Below are 27,993 nucleotides of genomic sequence, written 5' to 3'. Positions count from 1 at the left end.
AATTTTGGGTACGTTAAGAAGACAATTTATTGATAAAAACTGTAACGCCCTGAATTTTGGGTACGTTAAAAGGACATTTTATTCATAAAATCAAATGGAGTCTGGCTCGTTATTACAACAAAACTCTCACAAGAGTTCAATATTTTACACAAACGGAGGGGGATTCTAGGGTTCCTAACTACAGCTCCTCAGCTCCTCTATTCTTGCCAGCTCCTCAGCTCCAAAGCCTCCACGGTGATCTGCTAACCCTGATTATCTACAAAATCTGACACATTATACCGGCGTCACCACCCATATAATATGTCAGGGTCACCAAAAAAGGCAACACCGTGAGCTACAAAGCTCAGCAGAGTAATCCCATACCCGCTAACCCATACTTACGAACAACAGGAAATAACACATCGATTTCCACATGATACATATATACGCAGCTTAACAATGACACATCCACATTCGTTAATCAACTATCGTTGGTGTCCAAGATTTCAGAGTTTCTCCTACGCAACTCATCGTAGACCGTGTCAACATTTTCATTTACAAAACATTCTTTCAAAATCATTTGCTTAACACAAAACATTTGCATTGGCTCCGTACCGCGGATAACCAAGCTACACACCCAACCTCGGTTCCACCGTTCCGGACTCCCGAGTATCCTCACAATGGTTCCGCCGTCCCGGGTTCCCATTGGCACACAAAAATATTTGCATTGGCTCCGTACCGCGGATAACCAAGCTACACACCCAACCTCGGTTCCGCCGTTCCGGACTCCCGAGTATCCTCACAATGGTTCCGCAGTCCCGGGTTCCCATTGGCACACAAAAATATTTGCATTGGCTCCGTACCGCGGATAACCAAGCTACACACCCAACCTTGGTTCCGCCGTTCCGGACTCCCGAGTATCCTCACAATGGTTCCGCCGTCCCGGGTTCCCATTGGCACACAAAACTTGCATTGGCTCCTCTCCGCGGATAACCAAGCCATATTACCAATGAGGCTACCACGTCCGGCCGCATTGGCAATCTTCACAATGGGCTACCAAGTCCGGCCACATTACGAGTTTTCATACACACAACGGGCTACCAAGTCCGGCCACGTTGCGGTTTTCACAATCCACGCAATGGGCTACCAAGTCCGGTCACATTACGAGTTTTCATACACACAACGGGCTACCAAGTCCGGCCACGTTGAGGTTTTCACAATCCACACGATGGGCTACCAAGTCCGGCCACATTGCGGTTTCAAAACACATCACCCTTTTCAAATGTTTCTTTTACACACGCACACAACTCACATAATGCCACCCAAAAATCGGTCATTATGTAGTTTCAAAATATTTTCTTCCTCGAAAAATATTTCCTTCATTAACCACACCCTAGGTGTCATGTTTCTATTTTCTTGACTCTCGTGTCTCGTTACATGCAAAGACTCCGCGGTAGGACAAACATAAGCATGAATCATCCTAACGAGATCATCCAATTCTATATTACTTTATCACGCTCAATCACTACTTATAGCATAACGCCACATGTACGGACGCCTTTGGAGTGTATCACTTATGCTTTATTCAAAGCACAACGCCACATGTACGGACGTCTTTGGAGTGAAATCACTTATGCTTTATCACATACCACAAGTAATACAAGCAACTCATATACGCATACTCATAACTATCTTAAAGATCAAAATACAAATACTTCTAATCAAACGATAAGTACGTAAGGACGAACTACATATAATTAGATAGGGATAATCTACTTTATATCATACGGTTCTATACATAGAGTTAGGGTCAAGGGGTTCTACCTTACTTCTTGGCGGTAGTCGGCTACGGAAAGCACGTCGGTGGTCCGGCGGAGTAACTTCCTACGGTGGTCTCCGATAGCTTCGAAAGAGAAAGGTTTCTCTCGAAACTTATACTTGACTATTACTACTACTACTTTCGGATCGAGAGGTGGTCGAGTGGCGGTCTAGTGGCGGCCTAGATTGAGTTTCTTGAAGAACTCAAGAACAACTCAAGAACATGAAGAACAAAAGAAAGAACAAAGGAATTCTAGAGAGAGAAGTTGTAGAATGGGAGGTGTGAGTTCAATGCTTGGAATGGGGTCCTATTTATAGGAAAAATCTTGGCTCCCTCTCCTCTCTCAAGGCCGGCCCCCCTCTCTCTCACCATACCTCACACTTTGACACTTGTCAAGCACTTATGGAAGGTCATAATCTAAACCCTAGGCTTGCATGGCTAGGTTAGGCTAAAAGGTAGGTTTGCATGGCTAAGATTTGTCCTTGGATGGGATTATGGGAGATTTGTTGGAAGATTTGGAGACAATGGTACAAGATTTAGTCTTGAACAAATCCTAGAAGTACAAATGGGAGTTAAGTTTGGTTAGGGAAAAGATTCACCAAGGATTTGAAAGATCAATGAAAGATCAAGGGAATCAAGGTACACATCAAAATCTCTCTCTCTCTCTCCTATCTCTCTCTCTCTCTCTCGGCCTCTCTCTCCTCTCTCTCTCTCTCTCTCTCTCTCTCTCTCCTAGTACTACATATATATCTATATGCATATAAACAAGAAAGAATAAATACAAAGTACAAAGTACAAGATTTTCCAAATCAAAATCCTATTAAAGAAATCCAATAAGGCACATGTCTCTTTAAATAAAATAAGCTAGTGTACTAATGTACTCTAGGAAGATCAACTCCCCAATAATTAAATCCAATTGGGTACAAAACCCCAATACAAAATAATAACAAAGTACTTAGGAGAATATTAGGCTTTAAAGGCTACATAATAAAATATGGGTACTTCATCACATGGGGTTTTAAGAAAAAAGACTAATTTAATAAACCCATGTACTTGGTGAAAGAATAACTCTATTACCCAATGGATAATAAATACCCTAACGGTTATCGTCCAATGGATAATAAGGTACGAGTACTTTAAATCATAATTTAAGTTTTTTAAAAGACTACATGTCCTTTTTGAAATTTACCCATGTGTTTATATATATATGTACTTAGCCAAATATAATAAAGGAAAAGCTTTTGTCCAATGGGTAAAGATTACCCTAACAATCATTGTCCAATGGACAATAGTTACTAGGGTACTTTTTATAGTAAAATATTCAAAAAGTACTTTTAAAGTAATTATAAAAGTCTACTTCCAAAATATTATAGTACTTTGTTCAAATCTTTCAAAAATCCTTTTAATATAAAGAATTGGGTTTCTATTATCCAATGGATAATAGTTCCCCTAACTTTTATTGTCCAATGGATAAAGAATAAAACCAAAGAAATAAATAAGTAATTTCTAGGGTTGAAAAAGGTTGACTAGTCAAATCAACTTTATTGGAATATTCTCTAGTCACATCGGTACTTTATTTGGTCAAAAGAATCTTTACTAACTTCCCTAGCGGTTATTACCCAATGGATAATAGTTTCCCTTGCGGTTAATAACCTTTGGACAAAAGAGTACAAGTACCTTTTATTAAAATAAAATTTTGAAAAGACTACATGTACTTTTATAATAAAAAATTTATTATCCAATGGACAAAAATTACCCTTGTGGTTATTATCCAATGGATAATGGAGGGGTGGGAGAATTTCCAATAAACAAAGAATAAATGTACTTTGCACACCATTAAAATACCATATCCTTGTACTTATCAAAATATTTTAAAAGAAAGCCTATTGTCCAATGGATAAAAATTACCCTAACCATTATGGACCAATGGATAAAGATAAAAGTTTAAAAGATCCAAAAGGTTCAAAAAGTTCATCGAGTAACTAGGTATGTTGGTTGCTCGGTTCCTCCAAGTAGTCGGTTGGAGACTAACTAAATTGGTCACGTAGGTTTTCTAGTCGAGAGATTAACCAACAACCGAAATCTAACTACGACGGAAAATAACAAGAATCATATAGCCATTCAAGAGAAAATAAGTAATTTAAATAAAATTTAAATATTTAACGAAATTTTTATTGACCAAAATTCAGGGTCGTTACATTTTGCCTCCAGCATGATTGTCGTACCACCGTATCATCAGAGTATGTCCAAGCTTCTGAATTCCTGCCTCGACATTTCCAAAGGGGCAGCAGAGAATTTGCTAAGCGGTGGCCAAGTCAATGTCATGCGCTTAATGGAATGGTATGGCCTAGAGGGTGATACAGGAGATACTGCTGTGCAGGCCCAATGCCGGTTTGCCTTAGCAATCTATGTGCTAGCTGCTTATTTACTGGTGTTGCCGGTTGGACGAGTAAATCCCTCGTTGGTGAGTGTTACGGCTCAGATGGGAACCCGAAGGAATGTGGTGCTGATGGTTCTTGTAGAGACGCTTATGGGTTTGGACTTGGTTTATACCGGCCAAACCAACACATTTAGCGTTAGCCCTCTCCTACTTCAGGTAAACCCTCACTCAGCTCACCTTTTTCTGGCTTCCTCACATTCTCTTTTTACCTCAACACTCGGCTAAGGCTATTTATGGAGCTTCTCACTTGTTTTTTCACTCAAGTTTTATATAGCTCCTTATCTTTTCGCTCATGCAGCTATGGCTATCAAACAAATTAGGACTGCTTATGGTGCCAGAGGCACGCTGGCCCCACCTGCCTGGACAAATGCATCAGCGAGGGATGGTATACCCAGAGATGTCCATAAACGAGTGGTACACGTTTATGAAAGAGATGTCATCGAATGAAATCATCTGGAGGCACGAACCATTGAATATCTCGGACATGGCCACCAATTCTGTAGGCTTCGAAAGAATGGTGATCGCTGGGTTGACCGCTTTCACATTCTACTTTCTAGGGCGTATCCTCCGCTAACTAGGCATGAGTCAAGGGCTGCACAGAGCCAGAGTTGAAACTTTCCACATTCCCGCACTCAATGCTCAAAATCTCCTTGGATATCAACACAATTGGGGTCTGAGGCAACTCAAGGGAGCAGATCCAAAATTCAGCACAAAGCTCCCATGTCGCCACAAAATATGGCTGCAAAGAGAAGTTTCAAGACAACAAAACATCGACTGACTCCTGACAGACTCTGATGACTTAGAATAAACCGTGAGCCTGAGACCTCTAGCATTTTATTTTGTTTTTATGCTTTACTATTTTTTAAGACTTTGCTCAGCTGTGTAATAGAAATAGTAGTTTGTAATAAAAGTGAAAGATGAAGGGTTTCTCCCTTTTGGTTCAAACGTTGAATACCACATTGGTTCAAACGTTGAATACCACATTGCTTTGATTGCCGAGATACACCCCAAAATGGCAAACCATGGATTAAGTTGATTGATTGTGACCGAATCTCATAAAGAGATTGCCTACGTATCCCTTTTCAAGGAATCAGATCGCACGTGGTTCAGGCAAAGGTTCACTCGAGTATTTTACCTCTCTTTTTACGCTCTAAATTTTGCTTAGAACCACCTCTTCAGGTTTTCGGTCTAGCGAGCTTTGATTGATGCCTATTTATTTTTGCCTAGACTGCCTCCTTAGGTTTTCGATCTAGCAGGCTTGCTCTAACTTTTGCTTGGAACCGCCCACCCTTGTGGTTTTCAGTCCAACGAACTTCTCTCAAGAATAGTAACGTTTAAGTTGATCCAGGTTAACCAAAGTGGCGAATTCAATGTCGTTGAGGTCTATAAGCTAAGCCGCTCCCCCAAAAAGGATGGTCTTGATAATGTAAGGCCTTGAACGCTTCGGACGAAAAATACCATGAGGATCGAACACAGGTGCCCAGATCTCCTTCATAACCATGTCCCCTTCAACCAAGTCTCGAGACCTCACCTTCTTGTTGAATGTGCGAGCGTTTCTTCGCTAATACCCCTAAACATGATACAAGGCACAGAGCCTCCTCTCATCAAAGAGCATGAGTTCAACGAACCTCCCGCTGAGCCACTCAGATTCCATGAGTCCACATTTAGCCATGACCCTCAATGATGGTACCTCAAGCTCAATAGGGAGTACCGCTTCCTCCCGTAAACTAGGGAGTAGGGTATTGCCCCTGTTAATGTTCGAATCGACGTTCGATACCCCCAAAGTGCTAGAGGTAGTTGCTCATGCCAATCTCGGGCGGATTCAGCAGACTTCTTGATGATTGTCTCGATGTTCTTGTTTGCCGCTTTGACGGCTCCATTTGTTTGTGGACAATAGACTGTTGAATGATGGATCTGAATCTTGAAATCCTCAAAGAGTTCCAAAACCCTACCTTTGAAATGAGTCCCATTATCTGACACAAATGCCTGTGGGACACCATATCGATAACTAATGTTCTCTCTAATGAAGTGAGCGACTTGAATTGCAATTAGGGTTTTGTAAGATTCAGTTTCCACCCACTTGGTGAAGTAATCTATCGCCACTAAAATGAACCTGTGACCATTTGAAGCAGATGGCCTAATCATGCTGATGACATCGATGCCCCATACGGAGAAAGGCCAGGGCGAAGTCATGCCAAACAGATTGGACGGAGGAACATGCATGAGATTGGCGTGGATCTGGCACTTGTGACAGCGCCGTACATAATCCACACAATGTGCTTCCATGGTAGACCATAAGTAACCTTGCCGTAAGATCTTCCTAGCGAGCATGACACCGCTCATGTGAGGACCTCAGACTCCTTCATGGATTTCTTCCATTATCCTTGTCGCCTCTGCGTCGCTAACACACAACTTGTGCATTCCACAGTGAGACCTCCTGTACAACTTTCCTCCACAGATGATGTATTGGGCCGCCAATCTTCATAATGCAGTTTGATCCTTTTTCGAGGCCTCAACCGGATACATGCCACTCTCAACAAAGTTCCATATGTCGTGGTACCAGGGTAGGCCATCATTAACATCATTGATGGCGTTGACGTACTGATGAGAGGGAAAGTCCCTCTGTTCAATCAGGATAGGGCGTAGCTTGACACCTAGCAGGAGTTTAACCATGGAGGCCAATGTTGCCAAAGCATCGGCAAACTGGTTCTTCAATCGAGGGATATGAGTGAAGGTCACCTTGTTGAAATGAGGAATCAATTCTTCCAAATCCTGATGATAAGGCTTCAGCTTCTCCTCACGGACTTTCCAATGCCCATTTGCTTGAGAGACCATAAGATTGGAATCCCCAATAACCTCGAGCTTTTCAACACCAAGTGTAAATGCAGCCTCCATACCAACAATACAAGCCTCATACTCAGCTTGATTGTTCATGACGTCAACGTTTAGCTTGAACGCAAGCGGAATATGAAAACCATCGGGCGTAATTAGCAACACCCTGATCCCAAATCCTTTCTAGTTGGCTACCCCATCAAAGTAGAGCGTCCAAACATCTTCAACTACTATCAGCAGCTCCCCATTTGGAAACACAAAGTCAAAGTCCTCCGGTCCATCAACAGGGTGATCAGCAAGAAATTATGCAACTGCACGTCCTCTGACTGACTTCCTTATGACGTACTCAAGATTGAATTCCGCCAACAAAAGCAACCAGCGCACTAATTTACCAGTGAGCGTAGGTTTCTCAAACAGATACTTGAGAGGATCCATTCGAGAAATCAGCTTCGCAGGGTAAGCCAACATGTAGTGCCTTAGCTTTTTGGGAGCCCATACAAGAGCCCAACACGTCTTTTCCAAAGCGGTGTAGCGTTCTTCACATCCGACCATTTTCTTGCTCAGATAATAAATGGCCTTCTCAACTCCTTTGTCCCCTTCTTGAGCCAACAAGCATCCCATAGAAGACGGGGTTACAAACAGATAGAGAATCAAGGGCTTCCCAGGCACAGGTGGCATCAATATCGGTGGGTTCTGCAAATACTCCTGAATGGAAAGGAAAGCAGCCTGACATTTCTCTGTCCATGTGAATGGAACATCTTTCTTAAGTCGACGAAACATCAACTCGCAAGTTAAAGTCAACTTAGTGATGAATTTGTTGATGAACTGTACCTTCCCTAAAAAGCTCCTTACTCCATTTTCAGATTCTGGTGGCTTCATCTCGAGAATTGCCAACCTCTATTCCTCTAGAGGTGATCAAAAAGCCGAGCATCTTACCTGCTATGACTCCGAAAGTGCACTTCTGTGGATTGAGGCGCATCCGATAATTACAGAGTCGCTCGAAAACTTCCTAAGCACAGGAATGTGGCCTTCACAAGTTTTTGACTTGGCAATACTGTCATCCACGTAGACTTCAACTTCTTTGTGGATCATATCATATAAGATGGTTGTGGCTGCCCGCTGATAAGTAGGACCGGCATTCTTCAACCCGAATGGCATGACCAAATAACAGTAAGTTCCCCCCTCAGTGATGAAAGTTGTTTTCTCACAGTCCTCCGATGCCATGAGAATTTGATTGTAACCCGAGAATCCATCCATGAATGAGAGCATAGCATGTCCCGCCATGTTATCCATAAGCACATCAATGTGAGGTAAGGGAGAATCATCTTTGGGGCTTGCTTTGTTCAAGTCCCTGAAATCGACACATACTCGGATTTGTCCGTTCTTTTTAGGAACAGGAACAATGTTGGCAACTCAAGTAGGGTATTGAGAAACCATGAGAAAACCAGCGTCAATCTGCTTGGTGACCTCATCCTTGATTTTCTGTACCCAATCCGGTCTCATCCACCTCAGTTTTTGTTTCACAAGTTTAGCATCTGGCAGCAAGGAGACCATGCGAAGATATCGCTAAATTCCGCACGCAGCTCTTTGAAATCACGATGCTTTTCTGGGGATAACGTGGAGCCCACTTGAACCATTAGGGGATTGCCCTCATCATTCGAGTTTATTGAAACTACTTCTTCTTTTAATGGCTGAGCATGCCTTTCATCTTCCCTCTCGATGAGGGCACGGATTTCCTTGGGAATATCCCCATCGAAATCTATCCCTTCGTCGTTGGAGTCAATACAATTTATGTATAAGTCATCAAAGTAGTTAGAAATAGATTCTTTCATTTCATAAAACCCTTCAGGGTTGCCAAGTACAGCAGAATCAAATTTGAAATAAAATCTCTGACATGGAGGGCCAAGAAGCACAAACTCTGACTCAGAGCTAGACTTAGACTCAGACGACTCAGCAGACTCTGTGTCAGACTCAGACTTAGATGTGTCGTCAATGCAAGTAAGGCACGGTTTGAAAATGCAATTTGTAATACTACCCTTGGCTTCCACAATGAGAGGAGTAGGATCCTCGAGGGCGTCGGGCCAGAGCATGAGCACTTCGGCCTCTTGAGTCACCTTGGCAAAACCCACTTGGGAGAACTCCTGGAATAGCAGTTTCAAGTTCCCTTGATCAAATGATCCCAGCCAGTCAGTCTTCACCTTAACCTGTGCTAGCTTCCTTTTGAATCATGCCTTTGCTGGCTCCTCATCACTGTCTGACCAGGTGTCTATAGCAAAAATCTCAAAACCAGGTTGCAGCTCCCCAGTCTTGGAATCCACAAAAGGTTCAACCTGTCCTATATAAGCAGCATTTCCCCCTTTGCGCATGAAGTAGCTATCTGAATCACCATAAAGGGTTCGAAGTTTTTCTGTACCTTTCCCTTTTTTGGCATCTTTGGCAGGAGCAACATACCCCAAACCAAAGCGGCCCTCAGTATAAGGAAAGATAGGGAACTCAGGGATCCCTTGCTGGTTAATTCTAAGTCCCAAACCAGACATATATGACATCCTCCTCATTATGTCCAAAGCAAAAGAGCTTATGATAAAGTCACCGTCCACATTGATGGTAAGTACTGAGCCAGATGTATCAAAAGAGAAACCTCCGAGATTGAAGTCTTCTTTGCCGTGGTTGATTCCTAAAATAGGAGAGCCATCCTCCTTCTGCGAACAAATACCAGAGTCCCCGTAGATAGTTAGCGTACCAGAGGGTAAGCTAAGCATGACTTTTTGATGGAGAATAGAAGGCAGAGCCATGATGTCTGACCTATAGAGCCAAGGCCTGCCCTGCAGCAAATTGAATGTAGCAGGGATATCCACAACATGGAACTCAACATCCATCTCAAAACCCTCGGCATCGAGTTTGAGAAGTAGAGTCCCTTTGACAATACGACGAGTGCTATTGTATGCCTTAACGGCCAAGTTTGAAGGTACGAGATCCTTTTCAGTGAGTCCCAGACGATAAGCAACCCTCAGAAGGCAGACGTTGATCGTTGAACCATTGTCGATGAGGACAGTCGAAACCCAAAGTCCTCGGCACTTGATGGTGATATGAAGGGGGGGTTGTGATCAAAACCTTCAACAGGTAGATTCTTGTCGGTGAAGACAACAGTATGCTTAGAGGTAGGGGTAAAATGAGGGAAATCATGGCCTCGAGAGTGATATCAGCAGGTACTTCCAAGCGAGAGAGAGCATGGCATAGTCTCTGGTGATGTTCACGAGAGGAGCATATCAGACCCCAAATCAATAAAAGAGCGGGAATCCGCTCGAGCTGCTTTTGAATCATATCTGTGTCTGGAAGACCAGCTGATGCCTCGAATGCTGCATTCTTGCAAGTGGTTCGTTCCTTTGGCTAGAAGGGTTGGACGAGTTTCCGGCTTGCAGATTAGCAGGCTCAAAAATCTGTCCGCTCCTCGTAACGTTATGAACGTTCCTAGAGACAAGGACCACTTGAGCATCTTCATCTACATCCTAGAGATCGGCAGGAACCTGCCCTAGTTTGCGCTTCCCTTTATCACTGACCGGAACTACTACAGGCACTTCCATATCCAAACCTAAGTCATTGGCCAAATCTTGCATTAGCAGCAAGTCCCAAAAGTTAAGATCCTTGACTGCCGCTTCTTCTATAACAGGGGCGAGATTCACAACAGCGGGAATATCCCAAAGTCCTCTATCCAACAGAGAACGATTAATGGCCCAAACTTTCGTGCCAACCGTAACGTCGACTATCGTGTCGACTCCCCAAAGATCAGTAGGTTGAACTAGATCCATGACCATGATGCTGCAATTCCTATCCTCGCGACAAGAAGGAAGAGGGCGCGGGAACTCCCCATCGATAATGTAGGAACAGGGGTTGTGCTGATCATCGCACACTGAGTTGAGAATTAAACTGAAGGTGGAAATGGATCTCCTAGAACACGGGGGTCCTCTTGAACAAGATCCTCCTCTGTGTAATGGGCTAGGTAATCCTCCGTATAATAGCCTTGAAGGAGATCGGGATTCAAATCCATTGCAACCTGCCAGGTTGGCTCGGGGTCCCAAAAGTACTCCACTTCGGGGGCTATGGGCTCGGGTTGTAGAAAGAGCATGTATAAGGAGATGCCATCCAAGGGGTCAAGCATTGTTTGGTTATACCCAGCCAACCATTCTTCGTTCCAGGTGTGATCAAAAGGGACATACTTTGGGTCTTGCAGGAAACCATCCAGCTCAAGTTCACTCTATTCATTGATTATGGGAGCGGCATAGTCGATATTATCAGCTATCGCCCAACCTACGGCTTGCATGTCGATCTCGGGCTCAAGCAAGGTTGTCATAGCAAATCCAAATCGATTCGACAAACTTGGATAGGGGTTAGGGTCGGTTACATTAAAGTATGGATTACGGACAGTGGAGGCAGAGTTGAGCTGCACAAAGGGAGTCGGATCATTGTGGAGATCACCCATAACCACATTGAATGTAGTCAAGCCCTTCTGCAGATGCTTTGGGGTTGCATTGGGATGGGATGTCTGTTCATCCAAATGAATGAACATAAGTTCAGCCTCGTGCTCGAGAGGGAGAGAAACGTCCGGCTTGAGTTGGTCAATTGAGATTATATGGTCGGTGGGGTTGAATATAATGGAGTTCGGGTTGATAAAGTGGAGCTGAGGGATATCTGGCTGATATGTTGGACAATTTTGTGGTTAGACATGGAGTAAGAAATAATATTAGGTTTTTGAGGTGGTGGAGGGGGAGCTTCAAGTGTGCCCTCATCAATGAGGTCTTGAATCGCATGACGGAAGGGATAACAAGAATCAATGAGATGGCCAGCCCCCTAATGGTAAGCACAGTAAAGGTTGGGTTTGAAATTGGCTAGTGGGTTTTTGGGTAGTGGAGTTGGATTGAGGGGCTTGAGATGCCCTAATTTGATTAACTTGTCCATAACAGAGGACAATGGTGCCTCGAAAGCAGAGAAGCTACGGGGTTGGTATAAGGCCCGTTATTCTGTGGCGTTTGCACCTGATTAACGTCTTCAATGTGGTTAACAGTGTTGGAGGAAAAGGCGTTGGCGCCAGTTGATGCTGCATTGGCGTAGTTATTACCACCAAAAAGTGCATTAGTGTTCCCAGAGTAAGCCCGAGGCTTTGATTTTGGAGGGTTGGAAGATTCTCCCCTAGGCAAAATCCCACTTTGCAGCACATCTTTGATGGCCAAGCCAGATTCGAAGAAGGTCTCAAAGTTGGCAAAGGCTTGAGCAGTCACTAGGTACTTGGAAAATTCGGGTTGGAGATTACGGGAGATGATGCGAAGTTGATCTCTCTCGCTCGGGTGCTCAGTCATTAAAGCAACTTTAGCTCTCCACCTTTTGACAAAGTCCGCGAAGGACTCCTTAGCCTCCATCTTTGTGGATTCCAACTCCCAAGTAGTCATCTTGAGCTGGGAATTGTAATTGTACTGCGAAATAAACGCAGCCCCAATAGCTTCCCAAGTCGCAGATGTCAAGTGATAGAAACCAATGAAAAGCGGGTCCAGAGAGAGTCTAAGGGAACAGCTGAGACATAGCCTCACTTTCCACTCCCGACAATTTCATGGCGGCATGATAGCCAAAGAGATGAGTTCTGGGGTCTCCACTTCCGTCGAACTTAACCAAATCAGGCATCTTGAATCTATCAGGAAGCCTAGCATTAGGGTATAAGTAGAGACGATCTAGGTCAATTCCTCCTGCACTGATCTTCTCAGATTTTGTGACAGCCTCTTCCAGCTTAGCCATCTTGGCCATAAGAGTAGTTATGTCAGGGTTTTGAACAGGCCTTGCAACAGTGGGGTTTGGACTTGGAGCAGGCACACGAGCCTCTCTAGGGATGGGCTGAACGATGAGCAGGCCTGGATGATTTGGATCCTCGACAAAGATGGGGGTGGCATGAACATCCTCATCGTCCTCGTCCTCCTCTTCGAGTGCTGGTGGAAGATGAGTGTTGATAAGATCATTTAGGCGAGTGATATTAGCATCTGTCTGAGTGGCCCTCTATTGCATAGTAGTGATACTGTTCTGGAGGTTTGTGAGCATGGTTTCCAGGTTGAGCGGTTAATCTGCCAACGCAGGTTTCACAAATGAGCCTGATGAAGAAGTTAAAGATGGGGAAGCTGGCGAAGTTGCTTCTTGTAAAACTAATGAAGAAGCTGACTATAGAGCGGCTAACAATGAACCCGAAGAGGCTTCCATTGTTACTAACTGGGATTTGAGCCTGATAAGCCTCTGAATCTAATTTTGATGCTAACGTGCCCAAGCGGGTTTGCCCTTTTGCTTCGGTGCTTTCTTTGGCGGTGCAATGGTTTAGAACTTTGCTTGCAGTAAAGTAAGAAAAAGGCTCAAAAGATGTCCTGCAGCAATTTATTCTAAATAAAAGAATAAAGTGTGAATGCAATCAACGTCGTCGGTGTTGCGCTAGACTCTAAAACTAAAAGACGAGTCTGTCTCAAAATGTTGAGACACTACCAAGATCCTCGGAATTCTTTTTGATAATCTATCCTTTGTTGGATCGAACAAACCAAAAGGATGTCAAAAATAGACTAAGCCTTTGATTACCACATTCTTGAAGTTTTAATTTTGAAGTTGGAACAACTCGGTGTAGATGATGTGATATTGGAACCAAGACGGCGTGAGCGGCACAGCGCTAATAGCCTAAGTGGTGTACGTGCTTCGCACAATAACCAAATTGGTATGAATATCACGGCATTCTCTCCGTTGTTCCTCGTTTTCCATTTGAAACCTTAATCGGGTAGATAAAGGCCTAGAAAGTTTTGATTTCCCAAAGTCTAACTAATCTAAGAACTCTGGAAAATTGATAACATGCACCAACGAGATGCACGACTCGTCATCGGGCCATGACAGTGTCCTAATAAGTTTAAGACAGACTCGAAAGAACGAGAACCTTGAAGCTGCCCTAAAACATGCCCCTATGCGAAACAGTATGAATGTACAGTGCATGCGATAGGGAAAACAGTAACACATAGATAGTCTATTGGGGTTAGATGCAAGTAGATCTTACCCTGTAGGTACCTATCCTAGTTTGAAGAGTACTAGTGCTTTGTATATGCAAAGGCTGGTTTTGGCTTGTAACAGGTTCCTCGGACTAAAGCCAAGATATGCCTCTTGCTGCCTGTGTAACCGCATAGCAACAGTCAAATGGTAGAATGACTTATCATCGTCGAAGGTTGTTGGGCGTTCAGGGTCCCCAGGCTTCGGTAAATCGTGCTGGATTGCCAAAACACTCCAACGGGGCTATCCCACATCGATGCAAATGAGAAATGCTAAAAATTGATTAAGAAGAAGAAAAATCACAATGTCGCAAAAATGCCTTTTCAAATTTGGCTCACTTTATTTAGTCCATCTTTAAAGGAAACTACACAAGTGATCAATCGAAAATGTCCCAGATCGGATTGGCCGGACACAAGGTCCTATTAAATCACCATTCCAACCTTCGGCAACGTGAAGCTCACCGTTTTGACAGACTTTTTAAAAGATTGTTCATAAGTGTATTAAACTCTAAGTATAGATTAATATTGGTTCGATCATCCCTAGCAGAGTCGCCACTATGGGCAACGTGCCCTTAAAAAGATTCTGTTCTTTTTAAAGCCGGATTGAGGGAGTGCTAAGCGGGACAAGCGCTTATAATTCAGAGAGTCACCACTTGGATTTGAAGGTCCAACACCTAAGGAACCGAATTTGAAACACCTTATATGCTGTTTTTTATTTGAAAAAGTGAAAGCACCAGTCCATCATAACCATATCTTGGTTTGGAAGCCAGGTTACGAGAGGGGAAGGGTTTTAAGGCACCCCACTCATCCAATCCGGAGATCGGTCTCTACTTAGGCATTTTGTGAAATTTATTGCGATTCTTCTTTTCTTACCAATTTATTAGCTAATTAGGGTAGGGGAACAGTTTAATGGGAATTGAAGCTGTAATAGTTTGCAAGATGTGATCGAAATAGCATGGATGGATGAAATGATAAACAATAAATGGAATAAAACCAAACACAGTGAAGAAAGATCAAAATAGTGCATTTATTTGAAGTTTGACGTGAACAAGAGCCAGCTTGCATGCATGGATCTACGTACATGCAAACTGTCCAGCGCGCGCCATACCAATATATATGTGCGTGTGTTGATCTCTCACCAACAAGTTTGACTTTATCCCCTTCTAGGCTCAGGAATGACCAGTGCTCACCCAAGAGGAAGCCAAACAGTTTATACACATAGACAACAAATATAATTTACAGACAGGATGAATTTAATTGAAATGCAACCCCTAAACATTGGGGGTATTTTAAACAAAGGCCAAAAAGCCTAGCTATCCATGTAAAACCAGTTACTGGAAATGAGTTGACCGACGCGCACATATAAGGGACAAGCGCGCGCCTGGTCTGATTGGACTTCCAGTAATTGGCCTTACATATCTGGCTGGGCTCTGAGACATGATCAGAAGCCACCCAGGGGTATTCCAAAGCAACAGAAAAGAATATTGAGCTAGTTTTAATAAATTTTACACATAAAACAGTAAATAGATTTTATCATGCATCAAGGTGATTTATAACATAATAAAAACATAAAATGGCCAAAAACCCCTATCCCCACGAGGATCAGCGTGCACTATCCATGATAGGCGTGCTCTAGAGGCCGATCAACGCGCGCATGTGAGATGGTCACACAGTTCTTGTAATCCTGCTAGCTTTTGGACCAGGACTGGTATTGATTACTAGCCTTGGCCCTGCCAGCCCCCCTGAGGGATCAAAACAGAAAACATTAAGGTTTTATACCTTTGCTTGAGCGTTTGAAAATTGATTTGAACTTTGATGTTTGATGGTTGAAAATGGAAAGAAAGGATGTTTGAGTAGTAGTAAGAAATGTGAAATTGGATGGAAAGAACTAGGACGCTTTGTGTGCTTATTTTTGCTCTATGAAATTTTGTAACCCCTTTGAATAGAAGAGTAATGAGGGTATATATAGGAGGATTGAGTGGGTGGCAAACATGGTCATACAACCAGCCAACAAGGCTGGTTGTGGTTGCTTGGTGGAGAAAGCCACCCAAAAATGTGATGGGAGGGGTTGTGAGGGGTGCACCCCAAACCTACCAATACACTATTCAGGCGACGAAATTCGAGCACTATGGGTGTAATAGACCCTTGATCATCACAAAATCTGGCTGGCAAAAAGGTGAAAGGGACAGGTACTGACCTACATGCACGTGAGCTAGAGAGGTGTGCGCGTGTTCTACCTACCACCGCGCTAGTTAACAGTCAAAGTTTGACCTTTGACCAACACCTGGCAAGCTGACTGACACGCGTGGAGTCCATATAGACGCACGCTGGTCAAACCATGTGGTTAGGGTTTTGACTCAGGGTTTTGGGGCTCAAAAGCTTCAAGAGGGGCTCCAATTACTCCAAATTCAAATCTTTTCATCCTCAAGACTGCTTTTCGATCCAATTCATCATCGGGGAAATAAGAAACTAAGAAACGAAGTAAATCAATTAGGAGACCTAGATTGGGGTGTCTACACCTGCGCTAGTTCCAACTCCAATTCTGCCAACCGTTGTACAGAGGCCTTAGGTATAACCCCAAAAACTTGTTTCATTCCTGCTTTCAACACTAGATAAGCCTGCTTTCGACACATGATACGCTTGATAAACCTATTCTTGATGCTTGATAGAGAGTTCCTGCTTTCAATATTTGAATATATACAACATGCACAATGTATACTAAAATGATTGAATGAATTGACAATGCAAGGACAAGTGTAGGGAGGTATTCCCGAACGGGCATAAATAAGGCCCGAACACGTGGTACGTGGGACCATGGTATAAATACAATAGGGACACTCACCATGCAAGACGGTGTTCGGGGATGTGGACCGGTAACATGAGACGTTATTGGACCAAGAAACTAATAAAGGAATAGTGATATGTGAGGTCACTGGTCCAAATATCTTGCTCGGCAGTGAAAAGGCTGAACAGGAGGAAAGCTCTTAAGAAGACATTGGTCCAAGTAGTTGATAAAGGACCAATTACATGTGAAGTGACTGGTCCAGGCAGACTGTTCGGCCATGAGATAGCTGAACAAGGAAAGAACTCCAATCAAGTGTTAGAGCAGAAGGAATACTCTATGAGGTTCCAGGACAGTGGTGTTCCGTAAAGGAATGGGATCCCGAGAATGTAGGATCTGAGAAAGATACCCAACGGGAATGGGATGTTCGGCCAGTTATGGAAAAGAGTCCTAAAAGGACTAATGTAATGAATTGATAAGGGAACGAGAATCCAAGATATCCTGGGTTTCCTATACGAGATAGGAATCCTAGGGCAACAGGGATGCTTGGGCAGCAAGCATCTATGATTCTATAAATACGAGGTAAACCTAGAGGTAAAAGGTACACAATACGTTGCATACATATTGTTCTACTAATAATTATCTGGTACGTGATACTAACTTAGGCATCGGAGGGCCTTTGCCACGAGAGGCAAAGGTGTGCTCACCCCCTGTCTGTTTTGCAGATTAGGGTTCCCGTGAAGGCATTAGGGTTCCGATCGAATAGCGCGGGTAAGTTGAAACAGTACAGTGCTGTTCTAGGTACTATTCGTTTTTCTCCACCTACGATTGGCGCCGTCTGTGGGAAAAGATAGAGTTCTCTTTAAAATACGACCATGGTGGAAGAAAATCCAACAACACCGCTCAATCCAAAGAATCTGCTAGATGGAGGAGGAGATAAATCTCCACCAGGGGCTCTGAGAAAGCCCAAAGGCGGACATAGGAGGACCACGAGTAAGGGCCACCACCTTGCTGATCATAACAACTCCAAGAGTAGGGAAGGAAGGATGGCCTCAAGGTCCACAAGAAGGAGTAAACCCCACGAAGGGAAGAGTCGGTTGCACATGCTAAAAGTGTGCACTACAGCGAAGATCCCCTCGACAAAAAGAGGCAAGAAATCGAAGAATATGCATGTCTGATCAAGAAATGAGAGCATGAGATCTGGGAATTGGAACGGATCCGGGAACACCCAGAGGACTTTAGACTTTCACAAAGAAACTCCAGGGAAAATAGGTATGCTATGGTGAAACACAAAAAGGCTCCTTCACGAGGAAGAAAGAGCAGGAGCCGAAGTCCCAGCCCAATGCGATATAGAGCTTCTCCACAAAAAGAGAGGAGCCGAACACTAGTGCGGTGGAGGGCTTCTTCTTGAAAAAGAAGGAGCACGAGCACGAGTCCCACTTTCGAGGAGGGGGAGACTAGGAAGCACCACAGGAAAAGGTACGAGAGACCTAAATCTGATTGGAACAAGTCTGGGGCCCATAAGACCAAGGAACGAGAAGATGGGACCATGTTTGCACGAGAAGCAGCAAGGCAAGCCCTAAGTAACATAGCAACTTCCCCTTTTGCAAGGAAGTTACAGGATGCACGGCTACCAAGCAGAGTGAAGCACGGTGTGTTCATCCTTTACGAGACGAATGCAGACCCCGTTGCTCACATACAACATTACCAACAGGCTATGTTCATGCATGTTGGGGATGATGCCATCATGTGTAAGATGTTCCCTTCGAGCTTGGGGAAGGTAGCCCTATCCTGGTTCCATAAGTTAGGACCACGCTCCATACGAGGGTGGATGCAGCTCGCCGAAGAGTTTACTGCTCAGTTCCTGACAAGTAGGAAAGCCCCCAAAACATTTGAAAGCCTCTGCACAATGAAATAGGGGGAAAGCGAGGCAATCAGAGAGTACGATAAGAAATATTGGGAAACTTTCAATGAGATTGAAAGCTGTAGCGAAGAATATGCGATTGCTACTTTCAAAACTGGCCTGCCTATTCGGGGAGAGCTACGCTGATCATTAAATATGCATCCGGTAGCAACGTTGGCTAGGCTAATGGAGCAAATTGAGCAACATGCCAGAATGGAGGATGACATACTCTGAGAAGATGGCAAGTTGGCTACCGAACAAACCAAGGGGCCTGCAAAGAAGGCAAATAAACCAGAACCCGATGGGCAGCATGCCCTTGGAATTTCTGGATTCCAAAGCAAGGGCCCAAATCAAGGGAGCGTGTGCGCGGATGGTAAGCACTCGGAATACAGAGTAGCCACTCGAGTTTGAAGGTCCGACACCCAAGGAACCGTATTTCGAAGCACCTGCAGCGCTATTTGATTTGAAAAGTGAAGGAAGCAGTCCGTCATAACCATAGCTGGGTTCGGGAGCCAGGTTACGAAAGGGGAAGGTTTTTAAGGCACCCCTCTCGTCCAATCCAGAGATCGGTCTCTACTTAAGCATCTTGTGAAAATATTTGTGATTCTTCTTTTATTAATTAGTTTCTAGCCAATTTGGGCAGGGGAACAATTAATCGGGGATTTAAGACTGTAACACTTTGCAGGATATGATAAAGAATAGCATGGATGGATGGAATATTGAGAAACAAATGGAATAAAACCCAAATACCACGATCATACATCAAAACAGTGCCATGTAAGGTTTTGACGCAAACAGCAGCCAACTTGCATGCATGAATCTTCGTGCATGCAAACCAACCAGCGCGCACTAAAGCCACACAAGGGCGCATAAGTCAATATCCAAACCACAAATTGAATTTTATCCCCTTTTGGGCTCTGAAAGGTCCAGTGCTCACCCAGGGGGAAACCAAGCAGTTTTATGTGTACTGAAAGTAAGTATAAATTATAAATAGAAATGAATTTAACTGAAATGCAACCCCTAAACAATGGGGGTATTAAAACAAAGGCCATGGTCCAAGTTGCCCATGCAAGGGCAGCTAATGGAAACAAACGGCCCAGCACGCGTGACAATGGAACAAGCGCGCGCGGATCATGAGTGGACTTCCAGGAATTGCTTTACATGACTTGGCTCTCATACATATTCAGAAGCAACCCAGGGGAATTCCAGAATAATTGATTAAACAATCTAAGCCCAACTGTGAATTTTAGCATGCAAAATAGTGAATTTGGTTTTATTATATATCACAGTGATCTATAACATAATAAAACTGGAAATAACCACGTGGACTGTTGCGCGCTGCTCATGACAAGCGCGCGCGGCAGTGAGTCCAGCACGCGTGGGATGACCAATGCACGATTCTTGTAACCCTGTTGACCTTAGGGCCAGGACTGGTATTGATTACCAGCCTAGGCCCTGCCAGCCCCCCCTCAGGAATCAACACAGTAAGCATTAAAGGAATTATACCTTTGCTTGAGTGTTTGAAAAGGGCTTGGACAAGTTGGAAGGGCTTGCGAAATAAGTGTACCAAAGTGGTTTGAATGATGAAATAGCAAAAGTATTAAGGATTGTGTAGCCTTTTCTTGCTTGATTTTTGGTAACCCTTGTAATGGAAGAGTAATGGGGTATTTATAGGGCAAGAGAGGTGCAAAGTTGGTGGAAAACTATGCTTAGCAACTAGCCAACAAGGCTGGCCAGCCTCCCTTGGTGGAGAAATAGGCCAACAAGGTGATGGGAGCGGTTGTGAGGGTGGTGCAACCCATGCACCTGCAAAACGCTGTTCAGACGACGAAAACGGGGTTCCACAGGTCAATGGACCCTTAATCATCACAAAATCCAACTAGAAAAAGGAGATGGGGACAGGTATTGACCCGCGCACATGGAAGCCAGTCACATGCGCGCTAGAGCCAACAAACCCCACTCTGGTCAATAGATAAATTTTGACTTTTGACTAACACCTAGCAAGCTGACCAACGCGAGTGGGTGTCGCTTCAGCGTACGCTAGTTATAACCAGGATTAAGGTTTTGACTTTAGAGTTTTAGGGTTTAGAAGGGTTCAAATGGGGTTCCAATCACTCCAAGTTCAAGCCCTTCCATTCTCAAGACTGTTTTTGATCTGACTCATCATCGGGGAAACAAGAAATCGAAAAATGAAGTAAAAACACTTGGGAGATCCAGATCGGGGTGTCTACAGTAGTCCCTCTTTGACGGCACGCGGAGCACCATTGACTGGTACTGGTAACGTCAAAGATTTCTAGACACCCATGAAATCTGCCCAAAAGCCAATTAAATGGAAACTGCAGATGAATATGTAAAGATACCGTGCACCAATGGATCAGAGAGCGAATCGATTTGTTGATGTGAACTCTCCTGAGGAAAATAAATAGATTCCGACGAATGGATCGTCATTGATTAGATCGGACTGACGGATCGTCGCTGATTTGAAATTGGACGCATAGATCGTTGCTGGCTTGAAATTTGGACGGATGGATCGTCGCTGATTTGAAATTGGACGGATGGATCGTCACTGGGGATAGAAAATGTTTCGGGTCGATCCAAACACCTGTCGAAATGCCAGAACATGATCCATGGCTTAAGATAAGAGATAAACATGATTGGGCCAGGTTAGAAGCTAGATGGGCTTGAGGCCCAAATTGACCATCGCGCGACGGAGCCACACCCTCACGTGCTGGACGTTTCTTAGGGCTTAGATCTGGAATAGATCCAGACCCGGCCCAAACCTGATTTCGTTCCATATATCGACGGGGACATTTAGAAACCGCTCAAAGGCAGTTTCGAACCAAAACTCCCTTCTCAAACTCTCTCACTCTCTCACACTCCAATCCAAACCCTAGTTTTGCTTCTGAAATCGAACCAAAACCCACATACACAAACATCCATGGCGGACCATGGTGGCAACGGTGGTGGAAGAGATGTAGTTAATCGGTCGGAGGACGCGAGAGGCCCCATGGATATAGAAACAAAGGATCAACAACCAGCAGGGGCTGTTGTAATCGCCGGTGCAGCAATGGAAGAGGGCAGCAATGGCAACCGAGATCTGCAACGGGAGGTTAGTGGCAGCGAAGTTCAACGCGCGTCGGAGGCAAAGCCTCACGCGACGGAAGAGACTGGGGTCATGGGACCTGGCGTCGAGCCATTAGACCCTAGCATCGCTGTAGGAGGCTCGGTGGCGACTGGTAGTGGTTCTGTTGTCGCCGGTGGCAGTGATGCTGGCGGTGGTGATGTTGGGCTGAACGAGTCTCTACTGAGTGACCCAGCTAGAGGCAAGGTGTTGTGACCGAGAGAGAAGAGACCACGGAGGCTCCATTTGTGTATCGGGAGGAGGACGTGCTTTTCCGGCCAGCGGCGACATCATCGGGGCACAGACCGATCACAAAACAAGATGTCGCTAAGCTTTTGAGCGACGATCAACTAGCCCGGTTGCTTGATGATAACCCCAAAATCGGAATCAAAGTCTTGGAAGCTCAAGAGGAGCGAGGGAGAGAGATGGCAGCTTCAGAGGCGGTGGCGAGGGCCGAAAGAGAGAAAGCCAAGGAGGAGGAGGCTTTGAGGGATATGGAGGCTTAGGAGAGAGTGGGAGTAGAGACACAGAGGCCTAGAGTGACAGCAGTAGCGTAGGCTGGGGGTGTGACACGCCCTGCTTTTTCAGCAAAGGAGTATGTGCCTCCTACACCACACCTATTCGTGTCATCAAGCTTTGCGGCTTATACACCATGGTGGACTGAGTACAAAGCTGAGCTCGTGTTGAGAGACCCTGAGATTCACATCTCGAATACCTGGACAGAGATATATTCTTGGAATCCCGCTTTGCAATCTAAATTTGTATTTTGCTCATATGACTTGAACTTTGAGAAAAGCATGAAATAATCCCAAATTGAACCATACCATGATGACGTAATCCTCGTATCACATGCTACGCTTGTAATAACTTGAACCAACCATCTGTTGTAGGCTGCATTGATTACCATGAAATTGAAAATTAAAGCCATTCATGCTGACATTGTCCCCTTATTGCTTGTCTTTGTACTTGAAATAGGAGAGAGCAAGGCAAAGGGATATACGCGGCTTTGGAGGTGTGTGTCGGTCCCTAGAGCTATACGAAGCCCTGTCACCGAGGGTGAGACAGCTGATAAACAAGGCTGGCTTTGGTGAGTTCATACGGACTCTTTCACCGGTTAGAAATGACCATGCTGTCTTGGTAGCACTTGCAGAGAGGTGGAGGGATACCACCAATACTTTCCACTTACCACTTGGGGAGATGATAGTGACGCCTACTGACTTTGCGACGATTACCGACTTGAGGGTTGGAGGAGAGCCCATCCCATTTGACTCAGGCATTCACAATGACCCAATAGCGCTGGAATGGTTTTTGGGTGGAGTACCCAAGATTGAGGAGGGGATGGTGATGTATGAGCAATTCAGTGGGTATCTCAAGAAGAAGGTGATGACCGAGCAGGAAGCAAAGCAGATGGCCAGGGTGTACTTGCTGTACCTCTTTGGCGCTTCCTTGTACCCGAGCAGACGAAGTAAGGTGCACCTGTCATACATTCCAGTGTTGCGGGATCTGCAGACAACCTCACGCTTTGACTTGGGTGGAGCAGCGCTTGGTGCAGCCTACGGCTTCTTAGGGGACTCGTCAAGGACTGAGCAGGGAGCTGCTGGTTATTGGAGGATCTGGGAGGTATAATCTTCAATCGCAAAGCACAATTTCCATTATACCTGTTCATTTGATTGCATAGCCCGATAGACTATTTCATAATTGTCTACCCCGTAACTGATACTTTTGAAATGTTTGAACACTGTATAGCTTTGGGCCTATGAAGTGCTGTGGATGTATCCACCGATGTGCAAGCATCCCGACTTGAGCACTCTTTCCCGCGCACTAATTTGGAGCAAGAAGAATATGGGGACAAAAGAGGGCAGAGGTGATCTAAATGCCTTTCGACTGTACCTAGATGAGCTGAGAGTCTCGCAGGTATAATATGAAAAACCTTCATAGTCAAACATGCATCTCCTTTCCTTACTTTAATGTTGTCGCTGATCAATTGTATTGACCGTTTGTCTTATCTGCAGATCAACTGGAATCCTTGGAGAATATCGGGGCAAGGGCCTGAGTACTTGACCAGGAGCAGGGTTGTAACAGCGAGCAGAGTGTTATTGGAGTCGGCCTTTGGCTGGCAATGGTACTTAGGTGATTGAGTGACAAGGCAGTCACTTGGTTACACTGCGTTCCAGGTACCAGGGCCACGTCCACCACGAGCCTCACACACGGGAGAGTACACACTAGTCGAGCTGGAGAGGTTCACGTAGCCTGACACCGATCTGATACGCCACTTGCATCGAGAAATGGACTATGCGACGTACCAGAGAGAGCATTTGGCGGGGCCACTTGGAGTCCGGGCTTTTAGAGGGATGCAGAGTCAGGCTCGTGGAGCCGCTGAAGAGAGGAAGGCTGCTGCTAAGAGACAGGTTGGTGGCGAGGGCCGCGTGAGAAAGAGCTTGAGTGGTCCAGTGAAAGGTGGGCCACCTAAATTGCTGTGGAAAGTGCGAGTGATTGATACGCAAGGGAACCCGACTGAGGTGCACCTTGTTCCTACCAGAGTTGAGCTTGCACCAGTTACTATTCCGGTAAGACATTGTAGCTTCCATTATTGCATTTTAATAGAATTGAATTATCATTGAATTGTTTTGATAACTCATAATCACTTTCGCAGGTGCCAACTGAGTGGGTGAACGAAGCCATCCGACGCATGCTGGCAATGGAGAACATAATCAGAAAGGCGGCAAGTGGGATACCACTAGAGTTGGACTATCCAGCACCGACTCCACCACTGGCCGTGTACAGGCCTCAGGTATACAAAACGATACACTCCTGCTTGTAATACGTGATATTTGCTCCTTTCTTCGATATGCATGCATGACAACCTTTGATTGCTTTTGACATTTGATAGATTGTACCTTCTCCTGAACATTTGATATAAAATATGCACAACATATACTAATGCTCAATTGAATTCAAAGTGCAGGAAAAAAGATAGGCGGCTCCTAGGAGAAAAAGTACACGGCCTCCGCCACAGCAGCAAATGGTGACAAGAACTACTGCACCTCTAGTCACCACGAGGCCACAAACAAAAGGCTCGCAGCCAGTAGCGGCAAGCCCAAAGGTAGCAAGGGAGGCTATGGCACGTGCAGAGAGGCAGTACCAAATCAAGATGCACGAAAAGCCAACTCAAGATGAGCCAGTCCGCAAGAAGCGACCAATCCTATCGAAGGTCTCCGAAGAAGAAGAAGATGAAGAGGAGGAAAGCGAGGAAGAAGAGGAGAAGCGTTCATCGACCAGCAGCGGCTCTGATGACTCTATTGATGATCCTACATACAAGAGGGATCCGAGAGAGATAGATGATGATGACGATGGGGAGGACATCGATTGGCTCGGGGAAAACTGAGGATGACCATTGAGCCTTATTTACATTTCTGCATTTGATTTTTGCTTTCGGGCTTGCATGCCCAAGTAGATAGATGGCTGGAAGGCATGCCTTAGTTAACTTGATACTAATTTTTGGAGGCCTGCGTGCCTTTTGATTTGGTAGGCAGATGTGCCCTAATTGACATGATGGTTTCTTGACTGGCCAAAGTGCCGCACACGCAGTAGCTTTCTTCATTTTGACATGGATAGATCATGGTTTTAGCTATAAGAGTTGCATTTTCATGGTTTATTTACTCTTGTAATGAATAAAAACTCACCACTAATACCAAACTTGCATTAATGATGTACTAAGACTGTTCACAGACACATATACATGTACAGATGTGACTAGCTTGAAAGAAAATTGAGAATATACCCTAGGATACGACCAGGATACGAGGATACGGGAAAGATAATGAATTTTGGGCATCAACGTGCCAAAACTCAAAATACTTTGATTTCGACAAAACCGACACTTTTGTAAGGTCAAACACGTGTATCACGACCTGTAGAAACTGACAGAACCGAGAAAAACGCCCTGAAACAAGATTTAGACCCAAAAGTGCCAAAAATGTCGTAAAAATAGACAAAATACGTAAAACCTGACACGAATATGTCCCGGACCGAAATCAACACCTCCTTAAAGTCATATTAGGTCTACATGACCTGTATGGCATGAAAGAACTTGGTAAAAACCCTTAAAACAAAATTTGACTTCTTGAAATCTCGATTTGAACTTGAAACGAGCCACCGATGGTCCAAAACCTTCGTTAAGCGTGACATTTCGAATCCGATGCTTGGATACAGTCACAAATGCTTATTATGACTTGTTGGAACCATCAAAAGTGCAAAAAGACCTTTGGAACCAAAAACGACCAAAATTGGATAGTAGGCTGTCACAAACTGTTGAATACAGACTGCAGTAGCACACGAGGTACTGAGCCCAGCGCACAAAAGAGCCTCACACGAGCGCTGAAATGGGTTAAAGGCGCGATGGTCAGTCTCTGATAAGGTGCCTTTGGTTGACCAAACTCCCCTTTTGAAAACCCACAAGCCTTAATAGCCTTCCAGACGGCCTGCAAACACTTTTGCAGTTTACAGGAGGGGGTGTCCTTGCATTGCAAGGTGTTAGGACACCTTGCATGGAGTTAACCCTTGTCACGCAAACCGAGGATAATATTTCTGACAACTTGCCTATAAATGGGAAGTACTATAGCATTGTCAGGCGTACTCTTCCCCTTGTAAGCATAAAAACTCACTCATTACTTGAAAATGGAAAGTCCCCTAGCTGCCATACTTGATCCTTGGCTAATGAGGTTCGAAACCGTTGATTGGGCGAGCCCCTGATCTCAAAGCCTGGCCTCAATCCGTGACCTCCGATACTTGGGGCCACGCTTTGAGCTTCTCAAAGCTGCGATGGTCTACTGGGACCCGACCATGCATGTTTTCCGGTTTGATGATGACGAAATGTGCCCGACGGTAGAGGAGTTCCAAGCCTATCTCTAAGGCTTCATCAACTCTCATGTTCTTGCTATTCCTCTGCTCCAAGAGAACATGAAACACCACCTACGGATGACATTGAACATATCCGAAGAGCTGTCAGCGAGTATAATTCAAGATGGCGAACTCAACATCGTTCGCCTCATTGAATTGTACGGCCCGGAGGGAATTCTGGCAGATTCTGTTGAGCCGGCTCACGGGCGCTTCGCCCTTTCAATCTGTGCATTGGCTGCCTACTTGTTGATCCCTACTAATGGAAGAGTCAGCCCCAGCCTGGTGAGCATCGCTTCACAAATGGGAGCCCGAAAGAACATTACGCCTATAGTCCTGGCTGAAACCCTCATGGGCCTTGATTTGGTCAAAAGCGGCCAAACAGATTCATTCAGCGGATGCCTGCTCCTGCTCCAGGTAGGTTCTCATTAAACTTACCTTTTGTGCACTCTTCATTTTATCTCGATACTTAGGTAAGGATCGCTCAAAAATCTTACTTGTCTTTTCTCTCAGGCTTTATCTAGTTCCTAACTTGTTTTTACACTCATGCAGCTATGGCTTTCAAATAAGATAGGGGTGCTTGAGGCACCACAGGCTGGCTCTAAACACTTTCCCAGACGTCTGGTAGAGAGACGATGTTGTATCCAGAGTTGTTGACAGAGGAATGGTTCGCTTTCCTAAATGACATGCAATCCGAAGATATCGTCTAGAGATGTTCGTGGCTAAACCTTCCGGAGATGTTCGTCAATTCCACGGGGTTTGAAAGAGTGGTAATCGCCGAACTGGCGGGCCTTACCTTTTACATTCCTGGGCAAATATTATGCCAATTTGGCATGAGCCAGGGGAACTAGCGTTCTGGGATAGAAGACTTCAGGCTTCCTAACTTTAATGCTCGAAACTTGCGTAACTATCAGTGCAGCTAGAATAACAGGGAATTGGAGGGACCTATCCTGGATTTCAGAACATGGCTGGAGAGCCGCTATGTGAAATTGCTTAATGAAGAAATAAAAGCAAGATCAGGAGGGTACTACTGAAATCCTTAAGAAAGTCCCGCTTGCACGGAGAATAAGCTTGAGAGCTGCTGGGCTTATCCAAGCATTTTGCTTTGTTTTTGTTGTTTCCTTTGAATCGTTGTGTGGTCTTTAAGCCTGGCTTGTCTAATAAAAGAATGA

At 44.7% G+C, this 27,993-nt stretch overlaps 2 protein-coding genes across 3 annotated transcripts; one reads left to right on the top strand and one right to left on the bottom strand.

The window, feature by feature from the left end:
- Positions 1-6,719: 6,719 nt before the first annotated feature.
- On the bottom strand, positions 6,720-7,172 carry LOC131327675 (uncharacterized). Its single transcript, XM_058360820.1, has one exon. It carries the CDS (start codon positions 7,170-7,172, stop codon positions 6,720-6,722), a length of 453 nt encoding a protein of 150 aa, XP_058216803.1.
- Positions 7,173-22,900: 15,728 nt separating this feature from the next.
- On the top strand, positions 22,901-25,542 carry LOC131326562 (uncharacterized). Of its 2 annotated transcripts, XM_058359390.1 has the most exons (5): positions 22,901-23,545; positions 23,672-23,839; positions 23,938-24,492; positions 24,579-24,716; positions 24,891-25,542. In XM_058359390.1, exons 1-3 carry the CDS (start codon positions 23,123-23,125, stop codon positions 24,061-24,063), a joined length of 717 nt encoding a protein of 238 aa, XP_058215373.1. In that variant the 5' UTR covers positions 22,901-23,122; the 3' UTR covers positions 24,064-24,492; positions 24,579-24,716; positions 24,891-25,542. The 2 variants fall into 2 exon arrangements, with proteins under 2 accessions (XP_058215373.1, XP_058215372.1); XM_058359389.1 differs by having other exon boundaries at positions 23,938-24,716.
- Positions 25,543-27,993: the final 2,451 nt, after the last annotated feature.

The sequence above is a fragment of the Rhododendron vialii genome, chromosome 5a (assembly GCF_030253575.1).
Source record: "Rhododendron vialii isolate Sample 1 chromosome 5a, ASM3025357v1".
Classification (NCBI taxonomy): Eukaryota; Viridiplantae; Streptophyta; class Magnoliopsida; order Ericales; family Ericaceae; genus Rhododendron; species Rhododendron vialii.
This window is presented reverse-complemented; position numbering and strand designations above follow the sequence as displayed.